Source organism: Lucilia cuprina, chromosome 5, assembly GCF_022045245.1.
Source record: "Lucilia cuprina isolate Lc7/37 chromosome 5, ASM2204524v1, whole genome shotgun sequence".
NCBI classification, from domain to species: Eukaryota; Metazoa; Arthropoda; class Insecta; order Diptera; family Calliphoridae; genus Lucilia; species Lucilia cuprina.
This window is the reverse complement of record NC_060953.1, coordinates 16,492,694-16,520,130: the sequence shown is the minus strand read 5'-3', so window position 1 is coordinate 16,520,130 and position 27,437 is coordinate 16,492,694. Positions and strand designations below refer to the sequence as shown.

Below are 27,437 nucleotides of genomic sequence, written 5' to 3'. Positions count from 1 at the left end.
TATGTAAACAATTTCTTTTCAAAAACATTGTAGGGAAAATATGTTAATTAATCATCGTAAAGATTTTCTGGCAACACTATGTGGTACTTGTTTAACAGAATTTTCAATTAAGCTTTTATTCTGTTAACTACATAATCTGACGCTGTACATAACATTTTTGACAAATAAATAAGCACGACTTTAATTAAAGCTGTTTCTGTACTGTTCTCTTTACATTGAAAGAGAACAAGAAAAGTTGTTTTTTTAAAGAGAGCGCTTAAAATACAACAAAAAGCATTTTTCTGTTAATAAATTTTCAAACAAATGAAAAGAAATTTAGTTGTTATTTAAGAGTGCTGAAGAACGCGTGCGTGAAAATAGTGTAACGGTCAAAACGCAGTGAAAATAATTAAAACGGAAATTAAACTAAAAATAAAGCAACGAAATTTAAAAACGAAATATTATATTAAACAAAAAGAAAAATAACGTATAATTTAAAAGTGTTTTTGAAAAACAGAAATTAATAAATACTAAACTGCACTTGTAGTAAAAATAGTTTTTTTGTTTATTTGCAACAATAACCAAACAACAGCTTTAACAACTACAACACCAGCAAAAATGTGTGTAACTAAACTAATTTATTATTAAAATTTTTTTGTATAATTATAGACGTATTTATTAAATATTCATTATATGCACAATTAAGTAGTAATCATTATAAATTTAAAAATTTAAATTTTATAAACAAAAATGGAATTTACAAATTGTAAAAATATATAAAAAATCTTTACAAACAAATAATTTAATAACAAAAAAAAAATTTGAAACCTGTTTGTGATGTTCAATTATGTTTTTAAATTGACGTTTTAAAAATTGTATTATTAAAAAAAATGCATTTTATTGAAAAAAAAACAAAACCAGTAACAACAAATATTTCTCATACAACAACATGAGCAATACTACTAACAATAACAACAACAACAATCAACAGCAACAGTTGTGTAAACCTATCTAACGTCTATTTGTTTTATACATTTTTTTTCTGCCTCCCATCTGATGATGAAAATAAAACGTTTTTTAACACTTTGAATACAAATTTGAAAAAAAAATAATAATGAAAACAATTTGAAGAAAATAGTAGCCACACCTTAATTTAACTGAAATATTTTAACAAAAAAATATAAATAAATTGTACTTACACGCTTCTAAACATTTTTTCACATATTTCTCATACAAATAGACAATTTCATTCATTTATTTGTTTATTAAAAAAAAAAACAAAAAAAATCTACAAACTTATGTTAAATGAATCACTAGGGAATTTTTGTATTGCCATCAGTACAACAGATCTAGTTAGGCAATATGACACTACAACTATCTCCTCTCCACAACCCTTAATCCTCCTGCCCTAGGCGGCCAGTAATTATATTGTTGTTTATTGTTTGTAATGCAGTTCTTTAAAAGTATTGAATTGTTATAAAAATGGCCATCCGCCCAGCTAGTTAGTTAGTTAGTTAGTTTGTTAGTAAGTTGGTTAGCTAGCTAGTTAGTTAGTTTGTAAGTAAGTTAGTTAGCTAGCTAGTTAGTCAGTTAGTTATTTAGTTAGTTAGTTAGTTAGTTAGTTAGTTAGTTAGTTAGTTAGTTAGTTAGTTAGTTAGTTAGTTAGTTAGTTAGTTAGTTAGTTAGTTAGTTAGTTAGTTAGTTAGTTAGTTGGTTAGTTAGTTAGTTAGTTAGTTAGTTAGTTAGTTAGAATATAGACTAGACTATAGACTAGACTATAGACTAGACTATAGACTAGACTATAGACTAGACTATAGACTAGACTATAGACTAGACTATAGACTAGACTATAGACTAGACTATAGACTAGACTATAGACTAGACTATAAACTAGACTATAGACTAGACTATAGACTGGACTATAGACTAGACTATAGACTCGACTATAGACTCGACTATAGACTCGACTATAGACTAGACTATAGACTCGACTATAGACTAGACTATAGCCTAGACTATAGACTAGACTATAGACTAGACTATAGACTAGACTATAGACTAGACTATAGACTAGACTATAGACTAGACTATAGACTAGACTATAGACTAGACTATAGACTAGACTATAGACTAGACTATAGACTAGACAATAGACTAGACTATATACTAGACTATAGACTAGACTATATACTAGACTATAGAATAGACTATATACTAGACTATAGAATAGACTATAGACTAGACTATAGACTAGACTATAGACTAGACTATATACTGGACTATAGAATAGACTAGACTATAGACTAGACTATAGACTAGACTATAGACTAGACTATACACTAGACTATTAGTTAGTTAGTTAGTTAGTTAGTTAGTTAGTTAGTTAGTTAGTTAGTTAGTCAGTTAGTTAGTTAGTTAGTTAGTTAGTTAGTTAGTTAGTTAGTTAGTTAGTTAGTTAGTTAGTTAGTTAGTTAGTTAGTTAGTTAGTTAATTAGTTAGTTAGTTAGTTAGTTAATTAGTTAGTTAGTTAGTTAGTTATGTTAGGTTGATAGGAGGATGTATACTACATCAAATCCGAAGAAATACACCTAGGCCACTATCGGTTCTGTTGTGCGCTCCAATTCAAGAAAAGAAAAAAAATTTTCACTGAATGTATTATTTTTCCATGTTCAGAAACTCAGTTTCCTTTACGTAATTCCTAAGAATCTTACAATCGGTGTTGGTTAAGAATGTTATTTCCGGAATAACATCACTTCCAAGATACTTGGATCTAACTTCGACGAATGCCTGACAATGGCAAAGAAAGTGCTCCAGAGTTTCACTGTCCTCTCCACATGCTCTACATTCGTCTGAATCCGGACTTCCAATTTTGTATAGATGTGCTCGTAATCCTGTGTGTACACTGATAATACGTAACATCATACTAACCTCAGACTTGCTCATTTTGAGAAGATTTCTCGTCTTGTTAGTTAGTTAGTTAGTTAGAGTTCTAGTCTGGTTGACCGGAGGTGGTGGGTTCGATTCCCACCTGAGGCACTGGTTAAGGAGCGCACAACAGGCCCGATAGAGGCCTAGGTGTATTTCTTCGGATTCGATGTATATATGTACATCCTCCTTGCAAACTAACTAACTAATTACTTAGTTAGGACATACTTCCTAGCAATTCTCCAATTTGTGAAGCACATTGCTCTCAACATATTTGGATCGTATTACGATCATTTTTATTACATTCATTCGTCTTTATATGTTCCTTTAATTGTGTACAGTTGTGTTCAAAATCATAATACATACCAAAATCTTAACATCGACTTTAACCAATCTGTAAAAGCTTCACCTTTTTCTGGTTTTTTGCATCCTGTCTTTAGATGGTTATAGTGCTAGTTTTGGCAAGATCAGACCACACGTTAGACATATGTTATACCGAAAGATATCTCAATGGATATTTAATTTTAGACCCAGATATCTTGCAATACAATATTTCCGTTTCTGACTAGAGGCAAATATATCTTTTCAAAACATTTCATTCCTTCAAAGATTGCCCTACAATACCACTTTCTATTGTTTCATTACACCTAAAAACAATTGCCATAAATAACGCAAAAAAAAACCTATTGCGACAAGTAGTCAGCCGTCATTTACATGCATATATCCTTAACTGGGTCTTTCCTCCGTCCACTCATGTTCATTTAACACAGTAATTGTTGTTAAAACGTTTTAACATTGAATTTTTATTTAGTTCATAGTATTTGTTAGTTGTTTTTTGTTTTAGCCTCGTTTTAAAATTTAAAATATGTCTATATGGTAATAGCATTGATAAGTCCCCCCCTTTTTAGGCAAAGTTCTTTAAAAAAAAAACCTACACCAACAACATTCCACATTAGGTTTTATAAAAACGCCCCTTCTACGTTTTTAAGAATCTAAATTGTCAAGAGGGTGCTTGTGGGTTTTTTGAATTTTGCATTTAGTGCGATTTAAATTTCAGGTTTTAAATTTCAAATTAAGGGGAAATCGGTTTGTTTATAGTTATTGATAATATTTTTTTAAATTTCGCTTTAATTAAGGAAATCATTGTCTATATAAGATTTTATTTTTTGAAACCTCTTAAATTTTTAAAACTATAGTATATTCTGCGTCCACTTGTTCACACCTTTAGTAATTCTAATTGATACCATTTTGGATTCCACATAAGCGATCAAGAACTTGATTCAATCAATTGATATGCCCCTTTTTCACTAGACACGGCACTAGTTACTAGTTCGCTTAAAACAATGGACGCTAATTTCTCTCAAGGGAATATAGTTTTTGTTTTCATATTGAACATTTTGATTTCACTTTAATATAATTGCAAACTTTTCTTCACCATATCTTCTTTGTTCCCCCTATTCATAACAAGTGCCCACTCTAATAAACGTTTATATAGTTTATTTATTAAAATGTTTGTCATTGTTTTGTTTAGCTCGTTTTGTCTCTGCATTCGTGTGTGTGTGTGTGTGTGTTTTTTGCATTCTTTCGCACGTGCAAGAGCAGCAATGCAGAGTAGTAGGAAGAGAAAGAAAGATACAGATATAGATTAAAGCTCATCATAAATGTTTGCGTGACAAAATAAGTTTGTTTTGTTTTCATTTTTTTGTTTTTGTTTCAGATACAGATGCATCCGCAATGTATGATAGAGATGCCAGATTTGATTTCTTTTAAGTCAAATGAAAAATTAATATGAAATTCCATCCATATGACAAAACAAGTAGGAAAGTATAGTCGGGCATGACCGACCATATAATACCCTACACCATGAGTATATTTTTAAAGTTTTTACTTTTTATAAAGAAACTTTTATGTTGAATATTATTCCAAAATATTTAAGCAATTTATTGACAAAAAAACTAAATTTCTAAATGAGGCTTTATATAGGTCAAATATGGGCCGATCCTCGGTAAATTTGGGAAATGATATATTTTTAAATAACAGTTAGTTTTGTTGAGTTTCATTGCGATACAAATGGTTACAAGTCAAGTTTGAGACATTTTTTGAAGAGGGTTTGTATGGGGGCTAGGGTAAAATAAGGGCCGATCCTTACGAAAATCTGCCGTGTCATTTATACTTATATAAAACTTATTAGTACCAATTTTTAGAGAGAGATAATAGAATATTTGACGTAATTATGGCATAAAAAGTTGAAATCGGGAGGTACGATTGTATGGGGGCTAGGTGAAATAATGGACCGATTTCAACCATTTTCAATAGGCTTCGTACCTGTGTCAACATGTTTGGTCCAAATTTCATCAAATTATCTTGAAAATTGAGGCCTGTACCTTGCGCACAAGGTTTACATGGACAGCCAGTTAGCCAGCCGGACATACGGACGGACGGACATATCAAAATCGACTCAAAAAATGATTCTGAATCGATCGGTATACTTTAAGGTGGGTATTGGACCAATATTTTTGTATGTTACAAACATCAGCACAAACGTATAATACCCTCCCCAATATAGTGGTGTAGGGTATAAAAAGAGGATAAAGGTGAAAGTACACAACACGCGTTGGGGAGGCAAGGCGTTTTATGCTTTTCAAACTTTTCGAGTTGAAAATTGCTGAACGTTTCGTGGCAAACGCATTACAAACTACCGTGTGTAACTTGTTAAATGTAAATACAATATTTCAACTTTTTTTTGACAGAAGTCTACAACGCGTTGCCGCGTGTTTTGTACTTTCACCTTAAAAGACGTATGATTTATAATTATTGTGTTTACACGATTGGTATAAAACAATAATAAAGTATAATGAAAACTGCTGTTTTCCTTTTCTCCTTAGTGTTTACGTATAAATACATCCCTGTTCTAATGGGACTTACTTGCTTTTTGAATCATTTCAAAAAAATGAAAAGAGCTATACGACTGTCAAATTTTATATACGTAATTCACCTCAATGTGTGATGATTTATTTACATTTTGCATTGAGACGATCCCATCCGTACTTTTCTACACAAAATTTTGACAGATCATATTACTTGTGTGCTCGTTTGAAGGGGGCTTTACTAATGCCAATATAATGCATAAGAATGAGCAGAAATTTTAAAGAAACCTACTATTATTGTAAACATATCTTTATAAAGATACTAAACCGAACCTAATGTTACGATTTTCATCGGTAACGTTATGTAGTCACTTGGAGGCAATTTTAAATTCTATAGAGATATCAATCCAAACCTAATGACGTAGTTAGTATCTCTGTTTCTATACCTTTCAAAAATTACTATTTTTCAGGGGGTTATTAAGACATTTATTCTAAATTCAAAGTAATTATTCAATAAATCTGGCATCTCTGTTAATACGATAGTATAGTTTGTAGCTTATCGTTGCAAATTTTTCACTAATTTGCAGTCGTCAGTCTATGAACGTCTGTACTAGTAAAACTGGTTTTCAGTTAAAAAGTAGTTTTTCTAGCAAAATTTTCCTTTCTGTACACAAAACAATAACAACAACAATCTGAGAAAAAAAAACTATTAAACAACAGTGTCCACATGTGGAAAAGTAATTGAACTTTTGTAGTTGGCTCTTATTATTATTGTTGTTAGACAGAGATGGTGAAAATAGTACGCGATAATAAAAAAAAACACTACAATCTCAGATTGTTCAAGTCAATTTTCACATATAACTAACTAACAACAACAGAAGCGCTTAAACTCCTTTACAAGTAAATTTCAACACTAGCAGGAAATTGCTGAAAAACATTTAGAAAACAAGCGAAAAAATTCTTAGAAATAGTTACTTAAGATACTTGTAAAAACATCTATGGAATATGTTATGCTTTAGTTCTTATTATATTCTGTTAAATAAATAAATTCGATAACATCTGTTGTAGAGTTGCATGTTATCTAGACGATGACATGCACTCCATGCATCACATGTGAATGATTCATTTTATTTTAATAATTCAATTTGTTTTGTTTAGTTTTGTGTTTTTTTTTTTCTTAATTTTTTATGAAATTCCATGTTAACCCTTTTTATTAAGTACTTTTCAACTTGTTGAACTTTGAGCTAAAGTTACAATGGAAATTATTTGAGAACAAAAGAATATTCTTAATAAAATTTGTTTTCAGCAGTAAGATGGAGGGGGAATTGCTTAATTGAGTAATTATTTAAGTTGTTGAATGGTGCAATTAAGAAAATTATAATAACTTGTGAAGATAATTAATAGTGACATCAGAATAGATAGATTTATCGAAGATTGAATGAATGAATCCAGTTGAATGTTACTTATGTTTATCTTCTTGCTTTATCATCCTCTTCCTTGGTTTCTATTAATATTTATACATATTCTTTGATTAATTGATTTGATCAGTCCGTATTATAAAAGTGGCATGATCCAGGACAGTTTGAACTGTTGTAAAGCGTATCAGTCTGGTAAATGATTCACATCTCTTACGTGGGTGGAGCATACGACATGTTTCCTATAATAGAATGTCCATTAAGTATACTAATTAGAATTTTTATTCCTATAGTGTTCAGAAGCATTCCTATTAGAATTTCTAACGAATTTTATTCAAGGACCAAGAAAGTCATACTCCCTTTTAAACAAAGAAAAGCCCATAACATTTTGGATATTACAAATTGAGTGCCGATTTTTGTCACGTATTCTAATGAAGATGAATGTCGAAGTGCTTTACGTGAACGCCTGCCATGTTGGCTTATTTCATGGTATTTTCAACCGCTTTTGTAACGACTCACCACCAACCCAGTATAAGAGCACTTTGCTCAAGGACTCGAACTATCTAATCTCTTGCCAAAGTTGTCTCGTTTGGCAATAATAGGTGTCATAACCCTTTCCCATTGTTGCGATCTTAAAAATTAACAGTTTCGATTAAGAATTTGTGATCCTCTGCACTCAGCAAAATATGATGCAACAAACCTGTTAAAGTGGGCTGTTTAGTCATCGGGAGATATTTGAGGTATTCGTTATATTTCGAAGGCATTGACCATTTGTCACCTGTGATGTGTCCTCTAGTTGAAATAGATGAAGTTTAAAACCTTAAATACAAAGCTTTGGTTAACACCAAAAAGTATAACGGGTCTTTTCTTTATGTGTTTCGCAAATAAAGCTTCAAATAAAGCTTCACTAGACCAGCCTTTAGTAACTAATCAGAATTTTAATAGTGATGATAATGACAAAGGACTACTGATCTCCAAATTCATTTCCAGAAAATATCTCAGAAATTAAAGGTCAATATTAATATATTCAGAAAATTATTCCAAATATTTGTTCCCAAACTTTTGTAAACATTCGTTTATTCCTTTTTACCGTGCAGACATGCCTGCACCTTATAAACATAAATCATAAAGGATACTTTACCAAAAAATTAAACGCAATTCCTTTACAAAGTAAATAAACAATAAACACACAAATTTGCCAATTATTACCTTTTGTTAACTATTAATTTTATAAACAACTTTGACTTTTTGACCCAATATATGATCAACTTTCTATTGATCAATATATTTCCAAAAAGAAAAACTATAAACAACGATAATTTTAAATGCGACGCCATGTATATACATAGAATTCGTGTTGGTATTTAGTAAAAAAAAACAACAACAACACATTAGACCAGCAAAAATTAAACACGTGAGACTTTTAATAAAAACAACAAAGACAAAAACAATTTTAACACGATAAACTAAAATCAAAATATAATAAAAAATGTATTAGAGGAAAACCTTAGGCTATAAAATCAATGACAAACAAATGCAGCAATAAAATACAAATAAAAAAGGGAATTGGTAACAGAGAGTGAAAGAAGGAGATGAAGAAAAACTGACCAATAACAAAATATAATATGTAAACACAACTTGGTAATAAACACGCAAACAGTGGGTAACAAAATAAAGAAAAAGTAACGAGGCGAAATTAATTAACGGTAGTATGAACTGAAACAATTTTGCGTAAATAAGAGACTAGTTTAATAACTCTTATATGGAGTTGTCTATGGATTAGTCTAAATGCTTTTCTATTGAATAATCTATTGATGGGTCTTATTTATGGACTATTACATCAAGTAATCGATAGACTAGTCTATGAATACTATTGCTCCTGACAACCTTACTGAAAGGCCTATTAACGACATAGTTTGCTCCTTTTTTGGACATTTGTCGTCGGCCGTGTAATCGAAGGGGACTCTTCTTCGGATCTCTGCTACTTAGGCGCCTCCGTAGTTGATGGACAATGGACCATTACATCCAGTAATCGATAGACTAGTCTATAAACACTAATGCTCCTGAGAACCCTACTGAAAAGCCTATTAACGACATAGTTTGTTCCTTTTTTGGACGTTTGTCGTCGGCTGTGTAATCGAAGGGGACTCTTCTTCTTCTCCGTATTAGATTTTGTCACTTCTGCTGCGGCTAGAGGAGCTGACTCCTTTTGTCTCGCCATGATAGTTTTGACCCACTTTAGAGACGATTTCTCCTCCTTGGACAGTGCTTTTTGTGCCGCTGGTAACTTACACACAATGGAAGGTTTGGTAGCAGCGGTTGTTTTATGGTTGCTTATAAAGCTTGGGCCGGCTGCTTGCGGGTTTTGTTGTTTTTTTTTTTTTTCTTTTGCACAAGGGGACATGAGAGAATTTCTTGTAACCTGAAGGCAGGGAGCTGGCTGACTATTGATTAGTAAGGGCTGCTATCGCTGCTTCAGGGGTACGTGCCACATCTGAAGGCTTGTTAGGAGAGTTGATTTGCAAGCAAGTAAGTTAGGTTGATAGGAGGATGTATACTACATAAAATCCGAAGAAATACACCAAGGCCGCTATCGGGCCTATTGTGCGCTCCTTATCGCGAATAAAGCAAGTATGTTACTTAGACAAAAAATTTGGGCTGGTTGCTTGAGGGTTTTGTTGTTGTTTTTGTTGCACCAGTAGCTCACGAATTACACACGCCCATTGCGACCGCCTGACTAACTCGTGTGCTGGTAACATTCCACTCACAACAGCCCGGTGTCACCGCTGTGGGAGTAGGGTCTCCGGAGATTGTTAAGCCCCGAACCAGATACGAGGGACATTTTTCTTCATCCTAACCTACTGCCAGGATACAAAACAGTCTTCCCTCTGAGATCAAACAACCCATCAAGCCCAATATGGGACAGACTCTTAATAAATTTCATACGTGTACATTTAAGTACTGGAATTCACTCAATTCAGACCGCTCTACCGATTGGCCCATCTTAGTGATAGAAGAAGCTATCGATAGAGCGACTACTGACAGACCACCCAATATGGGAAACCAGACGACTGCCTGGTGGGAATTCGCCAGTGAAGTTTTTCTTTTTTGTTGAACACTTTTGTTCAACACTGTAATTGCATTATATAAACATTGAAATGTGTACGTGAACTCTACACCTTTGTGCTTGGCCTCTTTCTAGCTTCGCCGTTAAGCATGTGAATAAATAATTTGTTATTATTCATAAAAAATAACAACATGAACGACGCGCCGCGGCTACTTTGATAAAAAATTTCAAATCAAAAAGTGGGGGGAAATTATAACTCTGGCATTTTACCTCCCTGTATTATGAATAAGCAGAGAAATAAGAGAATATTGAATACAATCCCTCTACTAGCTAGCTGCGTATTTGTTGTACAGTTGAGTTTTGACCTTTTTTTACGTCATTACTTTTTTGGTGGGTGATTTGTTTTTATTTTTTTTTATTCTCTGCTGTTATTGTGTCATTTCTAATGACGAAACGCCATGGAGCAAAACAAAAATCCAAGAGAAAAACAAGTTCTAAACAAAATATGGTTAATGGAAAAAGACTACAAAAAATGTAAACAAATTTTACTGCAACTGGTTTTTTCTATTAAAACATGGTCAATGACAGTTTGGTAAAAACAGAGAAGAATCTAGTTAAAGTATGCGAGAGAGAGAGAGAGCGTAAATATTTAAATTAGTAAACTAAACTAGAGTATACAAACATCCATAGTGTAAACGTCTAATACTTTTATTTCTTCTTTTGTTGTGTATTGAAATGTAAAGTGTACCTGGTATGTATGCACTTGCTAACAAGTGGCCTCAAAGGTATTAATTATTTATGTAAATCACATAAATGCTACCACTGACCACACCTGTCTAAATTACATACTACTTGGTATAAGGTTAAAAAAATTGTTGTATAATTGCTTAAAATCATACCAAGATGCCTATCTGAACATTTTAAATTTCTTATTAGATATAAGTTACACAAACATTAATTCATTTAATTAGCACCGAAAAAACGTGGATGAAAATATGTATCCATTCGTGTTAAGATCGCGCGGAAAATTTAATATTTATAAATATTAACAAGTAATATTTCTATTTTCGGCTGTGCCGAATCTCATATACCCTTCACCAAGTATGTTTTAAAAAACAGTTTTTATTTATTTTGTTTCTCTGCACACATGTCACACATAACATACACACAAACAAATATAAACTGTAGTAGAAAGAAATATTAACCATTGTACTGTAATACCACCGTCATAAAAAAATACACAGCTGAATAAAACCAAATACATCTCCACACGCACATGTACATCTTTATCCAATTCACAGTGTTGTTGTTGCTTTTTTAACAAAGCATGAAAAAATGTGGCTTTTTTGATGAAATTTTAAGAGGTTGTCTCGGATTTTTGCTCATATCTCCGTTATTTACAGACCGATTTTGCTGATTTTAAATAGCGATCTTCTCGAAAGCATGTCTAACTGAATTATTCGGATCTCGCCGATATCTGGGGACCTTTAAAAACTGATTTCAACAGACAGACAGACAGACGGACATGGCTTAATCGACTCCGCTATCTATAATGATCCAGAATATATATCTACTTTATAGGGTCGGAAAATTATATTATAGAAATTACAAACGGAATGACAAACTTATATATACCCTTCTCACGAAGGTGAAGAGTATTAAAAGTAATTCGGATGACAAACCGATAGATAAATGTCCAGATAATTAAAGAGTCCTACTTTCGACAGCTAAATATTACTAAAGCAGAACAGTATTGGTATTGATTAATCACCTGAGTACCATTACCCATTCGTCGATTCACATTGTGAACAATTACGTTCATTGTCATAGGTTATTCATTCAAATTGTTTTGATTTGATATAATCAATCGTATTCCTATAGAGTATTTAATAAACGCCTATCACCATCCGCTTTCAAAGAAATTTTCTTGTTCCTCATGCTTAAGCTTAAGTCCAGCATACTACTAGTTATAAAGTATAATTTTCTTTTTTAGACGATGAAACCTTAGAACTTTATACGGTTATTGACTCTATTCCATATAATAATTTTACTAACTGCAATATTGCTATGATTGTTGTTATTGTTGATAAGAGGTTGGGCAGTTTGCAACAGAAACCTGTCTGCACAAAAAAATATATTCTATTTCGCTAACAACTTGATTGCATGTGAAAAGAAGAAAACAACAAACATAAGTATAGGTTTTCTAAAGAGAAATTCTTTAAATAGAAATTTTTGCAAACACGTTTTAAGAATAATAAACAAACGCAAAAAAAAAAAGAAAACAAATAAATTGGCGCTAAATAATATTCATACAATAAATGATCGTTTATAATTTCTATTAACAAGAGAGTTTATTTTTGGTTCATGCATGCAAATGAAAAATTATTACTAAGTTGTAAAGATGCTAGAAATAAAAAATTACAGTTGTATGTAATTTTAAACAGCTTCCTGTCTAGAGTGTTTAAGGAGAATTTTTATGATTTAAAATAGACTACAGACTGTTTTATAGTTCAGACTATAGACTATTCTATAGTACAGACTATGGACTTTGCTATAGTCCAGACTATAGACTGTTCTATTATCCAGAATATAGACTGTTCTATAGTCCAGACTATAGACTGTTCTATAGTCAGTCCAATAGACTGTTTTATAGTCCAGATACAGACTGTTCTATAGTCCAGACTATGGGCTATAGACAGTCCATACAATAGACTGTTCTATAGTCCAGACTATAGACTGTTCTATAGTACAGACTATAGACTGTTCTATAGTCCAGACTATAGACTGTTCTACAGTCAAAAATATAGACTGTTCAATAGTCCAGACTATGGACTGTTCTATAGTCCAGACTATAGACTGTTCTACAGTCCAGACTATAGACTGTTCTACAGTCCAGACTATAGACTGTTCTGCAGTCCAGAATATAGACTGTTCTATAGTCCAGACTATAGACTGTTCTATAGTCCAGACTATAGACTGTTCTATAGTCCAGACTATAGACTGTTCTACAGTCCAAACTATAGACTGTTCTATAGTCTAGACTATAGACTGTTCTATAGTCCGGACTATACACTGTGCTATAGTCCAGACTATAGACTGTTCTATAGTCCAGACTATAGACTGTTCTATAGTCCAGACTATAGACTGTTCTATAGTCCAGACTATAGACTGTTCTATAGTCCAGACTATAGACTGTTCTATAGTCCAGACTATAGACTGTTCTATAGTCCAGACTATGGACTCTTCTATAGTCCAGACTATAGACTGTTTTATATTCCAGACTATAGTCAAAACTCATCAAGACTTCTGATTTATATTCATATTGATTGATATTAGATTGAACTATATGAATTAGCATCTTTAAAGTCATCTTTTTCAGACTCTTAAATGTTTATTTTTATATTTTTTCATACTTTTCTTTAAAAAGTATGTCACTTAAAATAATTGTGATAAACTAACCTTGGTACTAAATAACACATTTTCGAAACTAATTCTTTACAGATTTTATTTCATTTTTATTGGTAGAGGCCAACTATACCCACTTTCAATGCATGATTGCTTATGTTTTATTGTTGTACACATATTGCGTATATTTTTACGTAATTTATGAACATTTCTCAATGAAGTACTTTATAGTTAAAATAATTTAATGAAAAATTAATGATCTTTCAAAAGTAATTGAAACTAATTTAGAAAAACAAGCAAGATGACATAATAAAGATTACTTTTGTTTTTTCTAGCGATTTTCTTTTGTTTGTTTGGGGAACAGCATGAGTTTTTTAAGTTCTATAGGTAGTTTAAACGAAAAGCATACAAAATTTAGTTTTGTTGTTAAATATTTCAAAGAATTAGTATTAAATTTATTTATTCTTTTGTAATTTGCAGAAATATCACGTGTTGAAATGTCACCGGCCGAAGAAAATTCCTATACAACGGGTCCCAGTAAAACGGCCACTTATACATTGGTGGCCTTAAAACTGTTAGAATTGGTGAGTCAGTTAAACGATTGTAATTGTTTCATAATTGTTTTAATTAAAATTATATTTTGTATTAATTTATGTTGGTGTAGTGTCTCATCATTTGCTGCATTGGCCTGATCGATGAGCCAGCCACACATTCCTCTATACGCACATTTATAACGCCACGCGTGGTGGCCTTATGTTATGTGACCTTTGGCTCTCTGTTAATTTATACTGCCATTTATTTAATTATGGCTTTATTTGGTGATTTGTAAGTTTTTTAATATTTTATTAGTTATTTAAGAAAGAACTTTAATTGATGTTTTTTTATTTCGTTGTTTGATCTAGAGCGCCTTGGCGTACTTCAGCTTTATGGTCGATTGTGGCTTTCATATTGTTTGTGGCCGCCACTGCCTGTTTGTTCCGCGATTGGTCTTCTACCAAGGATTTAAATTATTGGCATCCTAATATGCAGCGTTTAGATTTGGTATTGGGTGCTGCTTCTGTGTCTTTAGTAACAGCTCTCATTTATATTTTGGATATTTTGGCCACTTTACGTTTTGGTTTAAATGGTTCTTTAGAATAGTTTAAATTTTTTTCTAATTAAAATACTGTGGCAACTCCATTTACAACAAAAACAAACAACAAATTCGTATACACCGTCCATTTCCATGCCGTCCCTGTTTATTTTAAAATTATCACTTAAACATACCTGTATAAGTGGTTGTATGCCTTAGCTAGCTGTTTAGTCAACAGGTTGCTGTCTTTGCTAAATCATCAAACTTACTTTGTTTTGAACTTAACATTTTACTGTAATATTTACAGTAAACATAAAGAAAAGCAACAATTTATTTTATTTTAACATACACTTTTATTAATCTACATAAGCTGTGTTCCCGTACTTAATAGTTTAAAGTTTTACAATTGAAATTAGTCAAAAAAAATTTATATAAAAAAAGTTAATTTTATGTAAAATGCTAAAGAATCATTTTTTAATATTTAGTACGGCTACACAGCTTTTATTTTAGTTTTAATTTTTTTGTTTAAATTAAAAAAATACACTTTTTCTAACACCACCCCTTTTTATGTTTATTAATGTTTAATTGAAAAAAAATTAAAAAAAATGTACAAAAAATTATTTAATTTAATTTTATACAAAAAACGTAACTAATATTTAAGAACCAAAATATTTTTTTATAATTTTTAAATATTTTAATAAAATATATTCGTAAATGTTTGCAATTTTTATACCCTGCAAAAATAAAGTGTTTTTTATTTAGATTTACCCTAGAGATAATTCAGTAATAAGGCCTCTGTACTGAAGATATATAATCGGAATACTTAAATTTTTTAAATTGGGTTCAAGTGAGGAACAATTTGAGGCAACTAACAGATTTAAAGACATAACCCTAGGCCACTTGTGGGCCTATTAAGAGGTGGCTAATACCTCCAATCTGACCGGGATTGAAAAATTGGTTACAGTCTACTGTTTGACTTAGTCCTTGCATAGATTGCCAGAGGTCCAACCAGTGCACCGCGAAATCTGGTACTACGGGTGGCCAGTTGCGCGCAGGACTATGTCCTGGCTGGTCAGTTGGTTGAGGTTCCTTCGGGATCCACGTAGTGGCTGTGGTTTAAACCCAAATTTGGGGGAGAGTAAGTGGCGGTTAAAAAACTGATGCATGATAATAGTCAATATTTCGAGATAAGTTCGATGCTGTTGCCGAGAACAACAGACACCTCGCAGTCGAGTGACTGTGGGACTAAGCGTTGGAAATGAGTTGGTATTAATTGTATATGGTACGGGATGAATGTGAGGTTCGGCGGGACCCAACAACCAACAAACCGTCTACCTAATGAATGTGTCGTATGTTTTTCTCTTATGAATGCGATGTGTGCTGGGTTGAATGATGATGGATGAAAGGTATCATATACATTTGATACCATTGAATTTCCTTCCTTATCCAGATATGTTCAGGGTTTACTCTGTTCATATCAGAATTACCACTGTGTGTCCCTGTGAGTAAGAACAAGTCTACGGCTTATTGATGATCGTACTTCGGTCTACCGGTTACGTCTCTAGGTGCTGTTGCCGAATCAACAGAGGCCATCCAATGGTCAAGAGATTAGATAGCTCGAGTACTCCAGCAAAGTACTTGTGCATGCGACGGTAGACCGTTCTCAAGTCTACCCAGTGGTTGAAAAAGACCACCGTGGGATAAGGCCGTCAAGGCAGGTGCTCACGTAAAACTCTCGACATTCCTGTTCCGGATTCTTATTATTTCTGTCCAAACCTCTGTCTGTTGAATTCTATGTTTGATTTCAAAAATGGGCAATATCGGTCCACGCAAATGCTGCTAAAAACCTCATAATTATAATATTATGGAGCTATCCGGGTCTTTATTTTTCTGTCCATCTCTTTGTCTGTTTACAGTTTTGTTTGTCATAAGAAAATAAGCAATAACGGTCTACGATTTCGGCAGGCAAATGTCTTCCCCAAAATGCTGCTCAAAACAATCATAATCATTATGATGTTTATTAATAGATCAAATATCAAAAAAAATTCCAAAAACATACTGTTTCGTATTCAATATCAGTCCACGATATTTATAATGATTGATATCTTTGTTTGACTTCAAAAATGGGCAATATCGGTGATAAAACTTTGCAACAGGCCAAAATTACACTGTACGATATGGTGGATCTTAAGGTACTTCAGTTTTAATAGTACTATAATAACGATTAAATTTAATATAAATAGTTTTATAGAATCAAAACTATCTATACCAAATGAGAATTGCTCTATAATTGGTTATTGTTCAGATATGTCTTATTTTGTTTTTCATTGTTTGAAACTTACCAGAGCCAAATATCGAAGGGCAATTACAATTTTTTAAACGATTTTCAACAAAGGTCCCCTTTATCCGAATTGACAAACATTTTCAGAATCAAAATCGATATTTTTTGCACAACTCTAATGCTAATATAGACAGGTCAGTCACAAAATTCCATTCGAAAGTAAAATGATATAAGTATTCTTCTCCTTCCAAAAAGTGATCCTCACCTAGGACATCAAAATGTTAAATGGAGTATGTTTATCCCATATATTTAGAGTAGTTTTTAACCATTTTTATCCCTTTGGGTAGTACTTTTTACACCCGTGTTTGAAGTATTCTTAACTTTTTGCTAAAACAATAAGAATGCAATTCTGCGAATAGGTTCTATTAATGAAACATGCCGTGATAGTGGGTATATAAGATTCGGCTTAGACTAATATAACACTCTCACTTTATTTAAATTAAAAAATTTTGAATGCATGTCATATAAAATGATCTATGATTTAAGCACCGAAGATATTTGGAAGCTCCACCAAATTGTTCCCAATAAACCTACAGTCGAATATTACTAAAATCTTTATTACTTAGATTCAATTTATTATTTTTTTCTCTTAAAAAACGTAGATTTTGATTTAATCATAGATTTTTGGTGCAGTTGGATCCGAATAAATTGTTTGAACTTCTTGTTTCAGATTCGTCTCAAAGAAATGTTTTTCTCGATTTTTACAACGTATGTCGTGGAATAAAAATGCAACTGGTGAGAATATCAATATTTGTATGCCTGTAAATGAAGATAAATCGGTTTATTCTATTGTTGACCAATAACAACTGATTACTTACCAATTATACATAAGATATATAGTAATAATTCAAGAGAAAAGTAACTTATTAACTGATGTACAAAGAATATAATTTCACCAATGATACTAAAACTGAAAATAATCAACCAGGGTGCTATAAATAATAGACGTTGCTGAAAAAAAGAAAAAAAATTACCAAAATATTTAGTTTTTCAAATTATAAAATTTTTTGCTGAGAATTTAAATAACACAATTTAGAAACTGTTTTTCACATATAATTAATTTAATAATTAATTACCTTAATAATTCCCAAAATCATTAGTCCAGTTATAATAATCATAATCAATGATATAACAATAACAGCAATTGGAACATCTAGTGAAGGTGGGGGATTTTGCTCATATTCATTGAAATCTAAAAAAAACACAAAAGTATATTATGTACTATATATTGTGATCTTGATTGATCGTATTATCAGAAATACATTAGAAATTTTAATAATAATTTAATAAAAATCAGTTGTCATCGAAAGCAAGATAGGTTTATATTTGTTAACGTTGGTAACACGTCAAAATATAGACTGTAGATTCATAAAATTTTCGGTCTTGGTAAGATTCTCAAAAAAAATCTCGCAATGTTTGTCCGTTTGGCTGTTTGGAGCAAGACAAAAACCAAACAGAACCGTTAGTTAGTTAATTAGTTAGTTAGTTAGTTAGTTAGTTAGTTAGTTAGTTAGTTAGTTAGTTAGTTAGTTAGTTAGTTAGTTAGTTAGTAAGTTAGTTAGTAAGTTAGTTAGTTAATGAGTTAGTTAGTTTCGATGAGTTAGTTAGTTAGACTATATACGCGATTATACACTGGACTATATTTGAGACTATATAGTGTAGTTTATAGTCTAGCCTACATATAATCCAGTCTACAGTCTAGCCTATATATAGTCTAGTCTATAGTCTAGCCTATATATAGTTTAGTCTGTAGTCTAGCCTATATATAATCTAGTCTAGAGTCAAGTCTATAGTCTAGTCTATAGTCTCGTCTATAGTCTATCTTATAGTCTAATCTATACTCTAGTCTATAGTCTAGTCTATAGACTAGTCTATAGTCTAGTCTATAGTCTAGTCTATAGTCTAGTCTATAGTCTAGTCTATAGTCTAGTCTATAGTCTAGTCTATAGTCTAGTCTATAGTCTAGTCTATAGTCTAGTCTATAGTCTAGTCTATAGTCTAGTCTATAGTCTAGTCTATAGTCTAGTCTATAGTCTAGTCTATACTCAAGTCTATAGTCTAGTCTATAGTCTAGTCTATAGTATAGTCTATAGTCTAGTCTATAGTCTAGTCTATAGTCTAGTCTATAGTCTAGTCTATAGTCTAGTCTATAGTCTAGTCTATAGTCTAGTCTATAGTCTAGTCTATAGTCTAGTCTATAGTCTAGTCTATAGTCTAGTCTATAGTCTAGTATATAGTCTAGTCTATAGTCTAGTCTATAGTCTAGTCTATAGTCTAGTCTATAGTCTAGTCTATAGTCTAGTCTATAGTCTTGTCTATAGTCTAGTCTATAGTCTAGTCTATAGTCTAGTCTATAGTCTAGTCTATAGTCTAGTCTATAGTCTAGTCTATAGTCTAGTCTATAGTCTAGTCTATAGTCTAGTCTATAGTCTAGTCTATAGTCTAGTCTATAGTCTAGTCTATAGTCTAGTCTATAGTCTAGTCTATAGTCTAGTCTATAGTCTAGTCTATAGTCTAATCTATAGTCTAGTCTATAGTCTAGTCTATAGTCTAGTCTATAGTCTAGTCTATAGTCTAGTCTATAGTCTAGTCTATAGTCTAGTCTATAGTCTAGTCTATAGTCTAGTCTATAGTCTAGTCTATAGTCTAGTCTATAGTCTAGTCTATAGTCTAGTCTATAGTCTAGTCTATAGTCTAGTCTATAGTCTAGTCTATAGTCTAGTCTATAGTCTAGTCTATAGTCTAGTCTATAGTCTAGTCTATAGTCTAGTCTATAGTCTAGTCTATAGTCTAGTCTATAGTCTAGTCTATAGTCTAGTCTATAGTCTAGTCTATAGTCTAGTCTATAGTCTAGTCTATAGTCTAGTCTATAGTCTAGTCTATAGTCTAGTCTATAGTCTAGTCTATAGTCTAGTCTATAGTCTAGTCTATAGTCTAGTCTATAGTCTAGTCTATAGTCTAGTCTATAGTCTAGTCTATAGTCTAGTCTATAGTCTAGTCTATAGTCTAGTCTATAGTCTAGTCTATAGTCTAGTCTATAGTCTAGTCTATAGTCTAGTCTATAGTCTAGTCTATAGCCTGGTCTATAGTCTAGTCTATAGTCTAGTCTATAGTCTAGTCTATAGTCTAGTCTATAGTATAGTCTATAGTGTAGTCTATAGTCTAGTCTATAGTCTAGTCTATAGTATAGTCTATAGTGTAGTCTATAGTCTAGTCTATAGTCTAGTCTATAGTCTAGTCTATAGTCTAGTCTATAGTCTAGTCTATAGTCTAGTCTATAGTCTAGTCTATAGTCTAGTCTATAGTCTAGTCTATAGTCTAGTCTATAGTCTAGTCTATAGTCTAGTCTATAGTCTAGTCTATAGTCTAGTCTATAGTCTAGTCTATAGTCTAGTCCATAGTCTAGTCTTTAGTCTAGTCTATAGTCTAGTTTATAGTCTAGTCTATTGTATAGTCTATAGTCTAGTCTATAGTCTAGTCTATAGTCTAGTCTATAGTCTAGTCTATACTCTAGTCTATAGTCTAGTCTATAGTATAGTCTATAGTCTAGTCTATAGTCTAGTCTATAGTATAGTCTATAGTATAGTCTATAGTCTAGTCTATAGTATAGTCTATAGTATAGTCTATAGTCTAGTCTATAGTCTATTCTATAGTCTAGTCTATAGTATAGTCTATAGTCTAGTCTATATTCTAGTCTATAGTCTAGTCTATAGTCTAGTCTATAGTCTAGTCTATAGTCTAGTCTATAGTCTAGTCTACAGTCTAGTCTATAGACTAGTCTATAAATAAATATGGGGATTCAAAAGTTTCTGCATAACCGCATATTGCACCATTATTTGTTACAATTATATATAAACATTGAACTTGCCCTTAAACATGTATGTTAAGTAATTAATTTCATGTATTTTATTTGCCGCCAAAACTGTCAACACCGTTAAAAATATTATAATTAAACTTGCGGTTAGTATCCCGTGTTTAGACAGATTATCAAGTTTCATTTTTAAACTTTCCGATTTAGTTATTGATATTAAATACTTTTTATTTATAAATAATTTTTCGCTTCCAACGTTTTCACAGATCAATATTTTTCAACAAACTAATATTGCTAGCCAGCACTCATTTTCACACAATTTGAGATAGTCGTATAAACAAAAAATTTTATTTATTTCGATCACCTTTGACTTGTCAACAATTATATTTATATACTAATAGAATTTTTTTTGTTTATGAATTGATTAAAAGCTTTATGATCGTATATTTATTAGAGGGAATCGCAATAAAATTGTATTCATAGGAGAAGGATAGAGAGGGGGAAATATTATGAAAAACCTAGGTTGTTGTACAGTGTTGTAGTAAAAAATTAAAATACATATTTCATAAGGTTAGCTTATATAGAAAGTAGCAACATTTGTATTAGAAACACTCGAAGATCATTTGGTTTACTGTGTACCTATAAAATTCTTCTTCTAATTATGTTTATATTATTATACCCATATTACTAACTTGTTTTTACATAAAGTTGTATTTAAGGGCTGCTTTTTGTATGACAATGTTCAAAATCCCTATTTCTCAAATGCTTTCTTAACATCATGCACTTTATTTAAAATTGTTCAAAGAAATTCAAAATAACAACTAAAAACTTTGCCGGCTTGCACTTGAGTTTAAGCCGCTGCCAAAATGTTTAGTTTCTGCCGCCGTCGCCGTTAATGTTTATCGATGCAGGTGTCTGCACAGCTGTTGGCGCCTTTTTGACAGATGTGTGTGTGTGTTTTTTCGCATACGGAAAAACAAAACGAGGAAAGAAAAAACACACAAAAATAAAACAAATTTTTATTTTAATTAAAAAATAATTTAAAAATAATGCAATACTAATAAAATAAAAAGAAATTAAACAAGAATAATTATTAAAAAAAGAAAATAAACAAAATGAGTGCCGATAAAGATGAAGTGGAAGTGAAGATGTATGAAAATTTGGAGAAATATTTTGGCTTTAAAGAATTCAAGTCGGAGTTGCAGAAAAAAGCCATCAAATGTGCAGTGAAAAGTCAGTGGTGGTTAATACAATTAACAAAATTACTTTTAGCAAGTTTTTGTTGTATTAAATGTTGTAATTATTTTGTATTACAGAAAAACGTGATATTTATGTGAGTATGCCTACAGGCTCCGGCAAGTCTCTATGCTTTCAACTGCCAGGCCTCATAGCTGAGGGTCAAATTACCATAGTTTTCTCACCCCTGTTGGCTTTGATTAAAGATCAAATTGATCATTTGGCAAAGTGGAAGATACAGGCCGATTCGTTGAATTCAAAAATGTCTCAAAAGGAAAGAGATCGCGTTGTGAATGATTTAAAGGCCATTAAACCAAGCATACGTTTCCTATACATCACACCCGAACAGGCGGCTACCAAGGGATTCCAGGAATTACTGGCACAATTAGTAAAATATGATAAAATTGCTTATGTGGCGGTAGATGAAGCTCATTGTGTTTCCCAGTGGGGTCATGATTTTCGTCCAGACTATTTGAAATTGGGTGAATTGCGTAGGAAATATCCAAAAATTCTATGGATGGCTTTAACGGCCACTGCCTCGAAACATGTTCAAGAGGACATATTTAAACAGTTGAGTTTGAATCAACCTGTAGCGAAATTTTCCACACCCAGCTTTCGTAAGAATCTTTTTTATGATGTCGTCTTTAAGAATTCCATCGAAGATGATTTCCAACATTTGGCCAACTTTGCCTTGCATTGTCTAGGCGATGAAGAAGAATTTCGCGAGACTTCCGCTTCCAAGCGTGGTTGTGGCATTATTTACTGTCGTACCCGTGAAAATGTTGAGAGAGTTGCTTATGGAGTTTCACGCCAGGGAGTGGCAGCCATTGCCTATCATGCCGGCCTAAAGGGTGGTGAACGTGTTGAGGCTCAAGAGAAATGGATGAATGGAGAATATCCCATCATAGTAGCCACCAACAGTTTTGGCATGGGTGTTGATAAAGCCTCGGTAAGATTTGTCATACACTGGGATGTTCCTCAAAATGTGGCGGCTTATTATCAAGAATCTGGTCGCGCTGGTCGTGATGGTCTTAAGTCCTATTGTCGTCTCTATTATGGTCGTGAAGATGTCAAATCTATACGTTTCCTTTTACAAAATGATATAAACCGTTCTCGCTCATCGTCGTGTTCGGGTAAACAAGAAATGGCTCAGAGAGCTATGAAAAATTTCGATGAAATTGTTACATTTTGTGAGATGTTACAGTGTCGCCATAAATTGTTTTCGAATTATTTCGGTGATCCGCCACCAGATTGTGTGGATAAATGTGATGTTTGTAAGAATCCCAAGAAAATGGAAAAGGCTCTACAGACGTTTCATCGTTTGTGTATGGATGCGGCTTTCAAGACGGGCATTTCTTTGGAAGATAATTCAGATTTATATGAAGGTAATGGTTTTTATTCTATCTATCTATCTATCTATCTATCTATCTATCTATCTATCTATCTATCTATCTATCTATCTATCTATCTATCTATCTATCTATCTATCTATCTATCTATCTATCTATCTATCTATCTATCTATCTATCTATCGATCTATCTATCTATCTATCTATCTACCTATCTATCTATCTATATATCTATCTATCTATGACACGACAATCCTTTCTCTTTTTAATTTAGGTGGCCGTGCTGGCAGCAAAAGAACAGCTCAAGAATACAACGAAGGTGATGGCGGCTCTGATGATGAATCCGGTGATGTTTCACATGCTCAATTAGCTAAAAAGGCTAAACGTGATACAGAAGATTTTATACGCAAACAATTTCAATTACGAAAATGTTTAGATGCAGCTAAAGAATTGGAACAGGAAACTGCCACACATATGACACGAATCCATCAGGCGCAAGCGACGACAACAAAAGTAGCAGGACTAAAAATATCAATGCGTGAGAATTACTTAACGGCATTAGCAGATGCCCTTAAGGCAAATGTACAGAATAGTGAAGAGGACCGACCTAGAAGTGCCTTAGTTCAAAGAGATTATGAAGCAGTGGCAGCCGATATTGAATATGAATGTTTTTCCAAACAAAAAGTGGCCAATATGTATAGACATGCGGTGGCAAAAGAGGTGAATAAATGTTATTTTTCTAAGGTTGGAATTTAAAAATTAAAATTTTCTTTTTTAAACAGCTGGCACTTATAAAGCAATTGACCAGCAAACAACGTTTAATGCCGGTGCTAATGAATTATGTACCCAAACCTGAAGCTAAGAAGAGTGTTTGGAATGGTGGCAGTGTGGAATATTTTCAGCGAAAACTTAAAGAATTGGAAGAACAAAACCCACAACAAAATGCAAGCAATAGTGGTAAAAGTAAAAACGATTTACCCAAAGCATTAAGAAAACCCAAAAGTTATAAACAAGACATGACTAAGCAAACCACCATTGGTAGTTTCTTCAATGCCTCTAAAGATTCAAATGAGGATTCTTCCAATACCAGTACAGAGGACAAAGAGCCAGAGGAAAATGTTAATATGGATATAAAATTGGAAAAAATCGATTCACCAGAAAATGAAGAGGAATTGGGCAATAAATTAGAAGAGAAAGAGCTAAAAATGGATGTAGATACTGAACCTGGTGCTAGTGAAGACAATTTAGAATTATTGATTTCTAAAGAACAAGAATTAAAATTACAAATTGAAAAATTGGAACAAGAAGAAAAGGCAGAATTTAAAGAAGAGGAGACCATGTCTAAAGAAAATAAAATGGTCAATGAAAATGATGACAAATCATCAACGTTTAAAAAATCCACTTCCTCATCATCATCTTCTTCATCTTATGGCCATTTATTTAAAGCTAAAAGAACATCACATTTTCATAAAGATTCAAAAGACAAGTATCGCAGTCATTTAATCTATACACCACCTGATCCTGAAATGGATAATAATAAAAACAAGGATGATAATAAAGGTGAAGAGGAGGAGGAGGAAGATGAGCAAGAAAAGGAACCGGATGATATACTGTCATTATTGGATAAAATTGAAAATGAAAAGAAAAAATATGAAGAAAGAAAAGAGAAGTTAAAAGAAAGAGAAAAAGAGAAAGAAAAAACTTTAAATAACAATGGCAGCAGTTTAAATAAAGACAAAACAAACTCCTCTTACAGTCAGTACTCAACAAATAAAGATAAAGCTGCAAATGATAAAATCTTTTTAAAACCATCCTCCTCGACATTGCCCCCAAAAACAATGTCTTCTAAAGCAAAATCATCTAATAATCATCATACATCGTCTAGTCGTTCTCATAGTTCTACTAATTCAACTGCCACCTTATCTTCTTCAAATTCCAGGGAAAGTAAAAGCAAATCTCATAAAGAAGCTGAAACAAAAACCTCCTCTTCCTCCTCCTCTAATAGAACTTCATCAGCCTCTAAACAGAAATTACAAAAAGAACGTGAAGCCGCTCAGAAACAATTAAATGATATTAGTAAATCCGTTGTAGACTATTTGAATCCTTACTATAAACGTAAGATTGCTACCAAAGAATTGTTTAAAATTTTAGCCAAACGTATAACAAATCGTGTTATTGAGGGTAAATTAGGTAAGTTAAGAGAAATGTTACGCTTAAGAACAAAAAACAAACTCTAAAGTTTTATTAACGTTTTTTTTTCTCTCTCTCTCTCTTCCTACAGCTTCAACCGATTGCAAAACGTATATAAAAACAAATTTCCATGATTTGGAAATGATTTCAGAAGACTCTGATATTGATAAATATTTTCCCACAACATAAAACTAATTGCTATTCTTTCCAAAAATTTATATTTATTTTTTTAACTATTTCTTTAAAAAAAAGCGTCACAAAAAAATCTGTTATGTTTTCCTATTACTTTTTAGTGGTTACAAAAAATGTTTTTAAAAAAGTTTTCTTTTTGTTTTAATTTTATTTTTATATTTCAAGAAAAATACACTTTGTTTATTTAATTTTAAATATATATATAAAGAAAAGTAATGAATAAATTATAATATATATCTACAATATACAATACATATAACGATCTAAATACAAACAAACATTAAGTAATATATATTTAAATACTTTACCTTACAACCAAGTACATTTAAATCACTATATACATACAAAAATATATGAATTGATCTACAATAATTCGATTTTAATGAAAGAATTTTTGTTGAATAAAAAAAAAACATTTTATTTTTAATTCAAAGTATTTTTGGGCATTTTTATTTTTTGTTGCATAAGTTTAAGGGATTTTACGCACTGAACACAAATTTCTTAAAGAGACTTTATTTGGGGGCTAGGGTCAAACATAGCCCGATCTCGATAAAAATTTAATGAATAGGTTTATATATGTATTATATTTATTTGTACTGAATTTCATGGCGAGTCTGGGTAAAGAATGTATGTTTTAAATTTCATCTAATTATCTTGAAAATGAGTCCTGCATCTTGGACACACGAGCGGAGCGGAATTCCATTAGAATGAAGAAAATAATCACAACTGGCCGCGAAATTGCGCAGCGGTGTAACTGACTAACTAACCAACTAACTAACTAAATAACTAACTAACTAACTAACTAACTAACTAACTAACTAACTAACTAACTAACTAACTAAATAATTATATAACTATCTATCTATCTATCTATCTATCTATCTATCTATCTATCTATCTATCTATCTATCTATCTATCTATCTATCTATCTATCTATCTATCTATCTATCTATCTATCTATCTATCTATCTATCTATCTATCTATCTATCTATCTATCTATCTATCTATCTATCTATCTATCTATCTATCTATCTATCTATCTATCTATCTATCTATCTATCTATCTATCTATCTATCTATCTATCTAACAAACTAACTAACTAAATAAATAAATAACTAAATAACTAACTGACTATCTAACTAACCCCAGATTTCCTCAGCTTTCGGGAAACATATTGAATCTGCGCAAGAAGTCATCTGAGTCGAGGCAAGCCTCTGCTCTAAAGTTGGGCGTATCTGAAGCAATCGACGTGGACAAGCTAGGGGGAATCTTTTGACTGAATATAGAGATTTTTCTTGAATGGGTCCATTTTCTGTTCCAAGAAATCTATCAGCACGTTTTTCATCCCCTTTTAAGATGTTCAAGCTAAATTTTGAGTCTGTGGGCTTTTATTCATATGATATGGTAATATAGTTCCAATTGTTATATATTAAAAAGTTTCCATTAAAAGGAGCGCACAGTCCCGATAATGGACAACCTAATCTCAAATTGTTTATTTATATTACAAATGCTATCTTTAATTTAAACATCTTGTAAAAATTTTTGAAAGACTTTTTCTAAATAGTCGAAGGTCGTTACCTCAAAT

At 32.0% G+C, this 27,437-nt stretch overlaps 3 protein-coding genes across 3 annotated transcripts; 2 read left to right on the top strand and 1 right to left on the bottom strand.

The window, feature by feature from the left end:
- The first annotated feature begins 341 nt into the window (after positions 1 to 341).
- LOC111684785 lies at positions 342 to 15,221 on the top strand. The gene is made up of 4 exons (XM_046952897.1): positions 342 to 599; positions 14,139 to 14,242; positions 14,323 to 14,483; positions 14,561 to 15,221. The coding sequence occupies exons 2-4, from the start codon at positions 14,156 to 14,158 to the stop codon at positions 14,796 to 14,798; spliced, it is 486 nt and encodes a 161-aa protein (XP_046808853.1). The 5' UTR covers positions 342 to 599; positions 14,139 to 14,155; the 3' UTR covers positions 14,799 to 15,221.
- A 2,402-nt stretch (positions 15,222 to 17,623) lies between these two features.
- LOC111684786 lies at positions 17,624 to 21,185 on the bottom strand. Its single transcript, XM_046952347.1, has 4 exons — positions 20,940 to 21,185; positions 18,148 to 18,263; positions 17,890 to 18,022; positions 17,624 to 17,830 (listed from the first exon to the last, which is right to left on the bottom strand). Exons 1-4 carry the CDS (start codon positions 21,067 to 21,069, stop codon positions 17,682 to 17,684), a joined length of 528 nt encoding a protein of 175 aa, XP_046808303.1. The 5' UTR covers positions 21,070 to 21,185; the 3' UTR covers positions 17,624 to 17,681.
- A 671-nt stretch (positions 21,186 to 21,856) lies between these two features.
- Positions 21,857 to 25,956, top strand: LOC111684784 (ATP-dependent DNA helicase Q5). The gene is made up of 5 exons (XM_023446992.2): positions 21,857 to 22,115; positions 22,199 to 23,503; positions 23,742 to 24,187; positions 24,250 to 25,657; positions 25,749 to 25,956. The coding sequence occupies exons 1-5, from the start codon at positions 21,998 to 22,000 to the stop codon at positions 25,844 to 25,846; spliced, it is 3,375 nt and encodes a 1,124-aa protein (XP_023302760.2). The 5' UTR covers positions 21,857 to 21,997; the 3' UTR covers positions 25,847 to 25,956.
- The last annotated feature ends 1,481 nt before the right edge of the window (positions 25,957 to 27,437 follow it).

Coding starts and splice junctions, on each gene's coding strand:
- LOC111684785 (XM_046952897.1), top strand. CDS start 14,156: ATGTCACCGGCCGAAGAAAATTCCTATACAACGGGTCCCAGTAAAACG. Junction 14,243..14,322: donor CCTTAAAACTGTTAGAATTG/GTGAGTCAGTTA, acceptor ATGTTGGTGTAG/TGTCTCATCATTTGCTGCAT. Junction 14,484..14,560: donor ATGGCTTTATTTGGTGATTT/GTAAGTTTTTTA, acceptor TGTTTGATCTAG/AGCGCCTTGGCGTACTTCAG.
- LOC111684786 (XM_046952347.1), bottom strand. CDS start 21,069: ATGAAACTTGATAATCTGTCTAAACACGGGATACTAACCGCAAGTTTA. Junction 18,023..18,147: donor TGATTTTGGGAATTATTAAG/GTAATTAATTAT, acceptor TCTTTTTTTCAG/CAACGTCTATTATTTATAGC. Junction 17,831..17,889: donor ATATATCTTATGTATAATTG/GTAAGTAATCAG, acceptor CTTCATTTACAG/GCATACAAATATTGATATTC.
- LOC111684784 (XM_023446992.2), top strand. CDS start 21,998: ATGAGTGCCGATAAAGATGAAGTGGAAGTGAAGATGTATGAAAATTTG. Junction 22,116..22,198: donor CATCAAATGTGCAGTGAAAA/GTCAGTGGTGGT, acceptor TTTGTATTACAG/AAAAACGTGATATTTATGTG. Junction 23,504..23,741: donor TAATTCAGATTTATATGAAG/GTAATGGTTTTT, acceptor TTTTTAATTTAG/GTGGCCGTGCTGGCAGCAAA.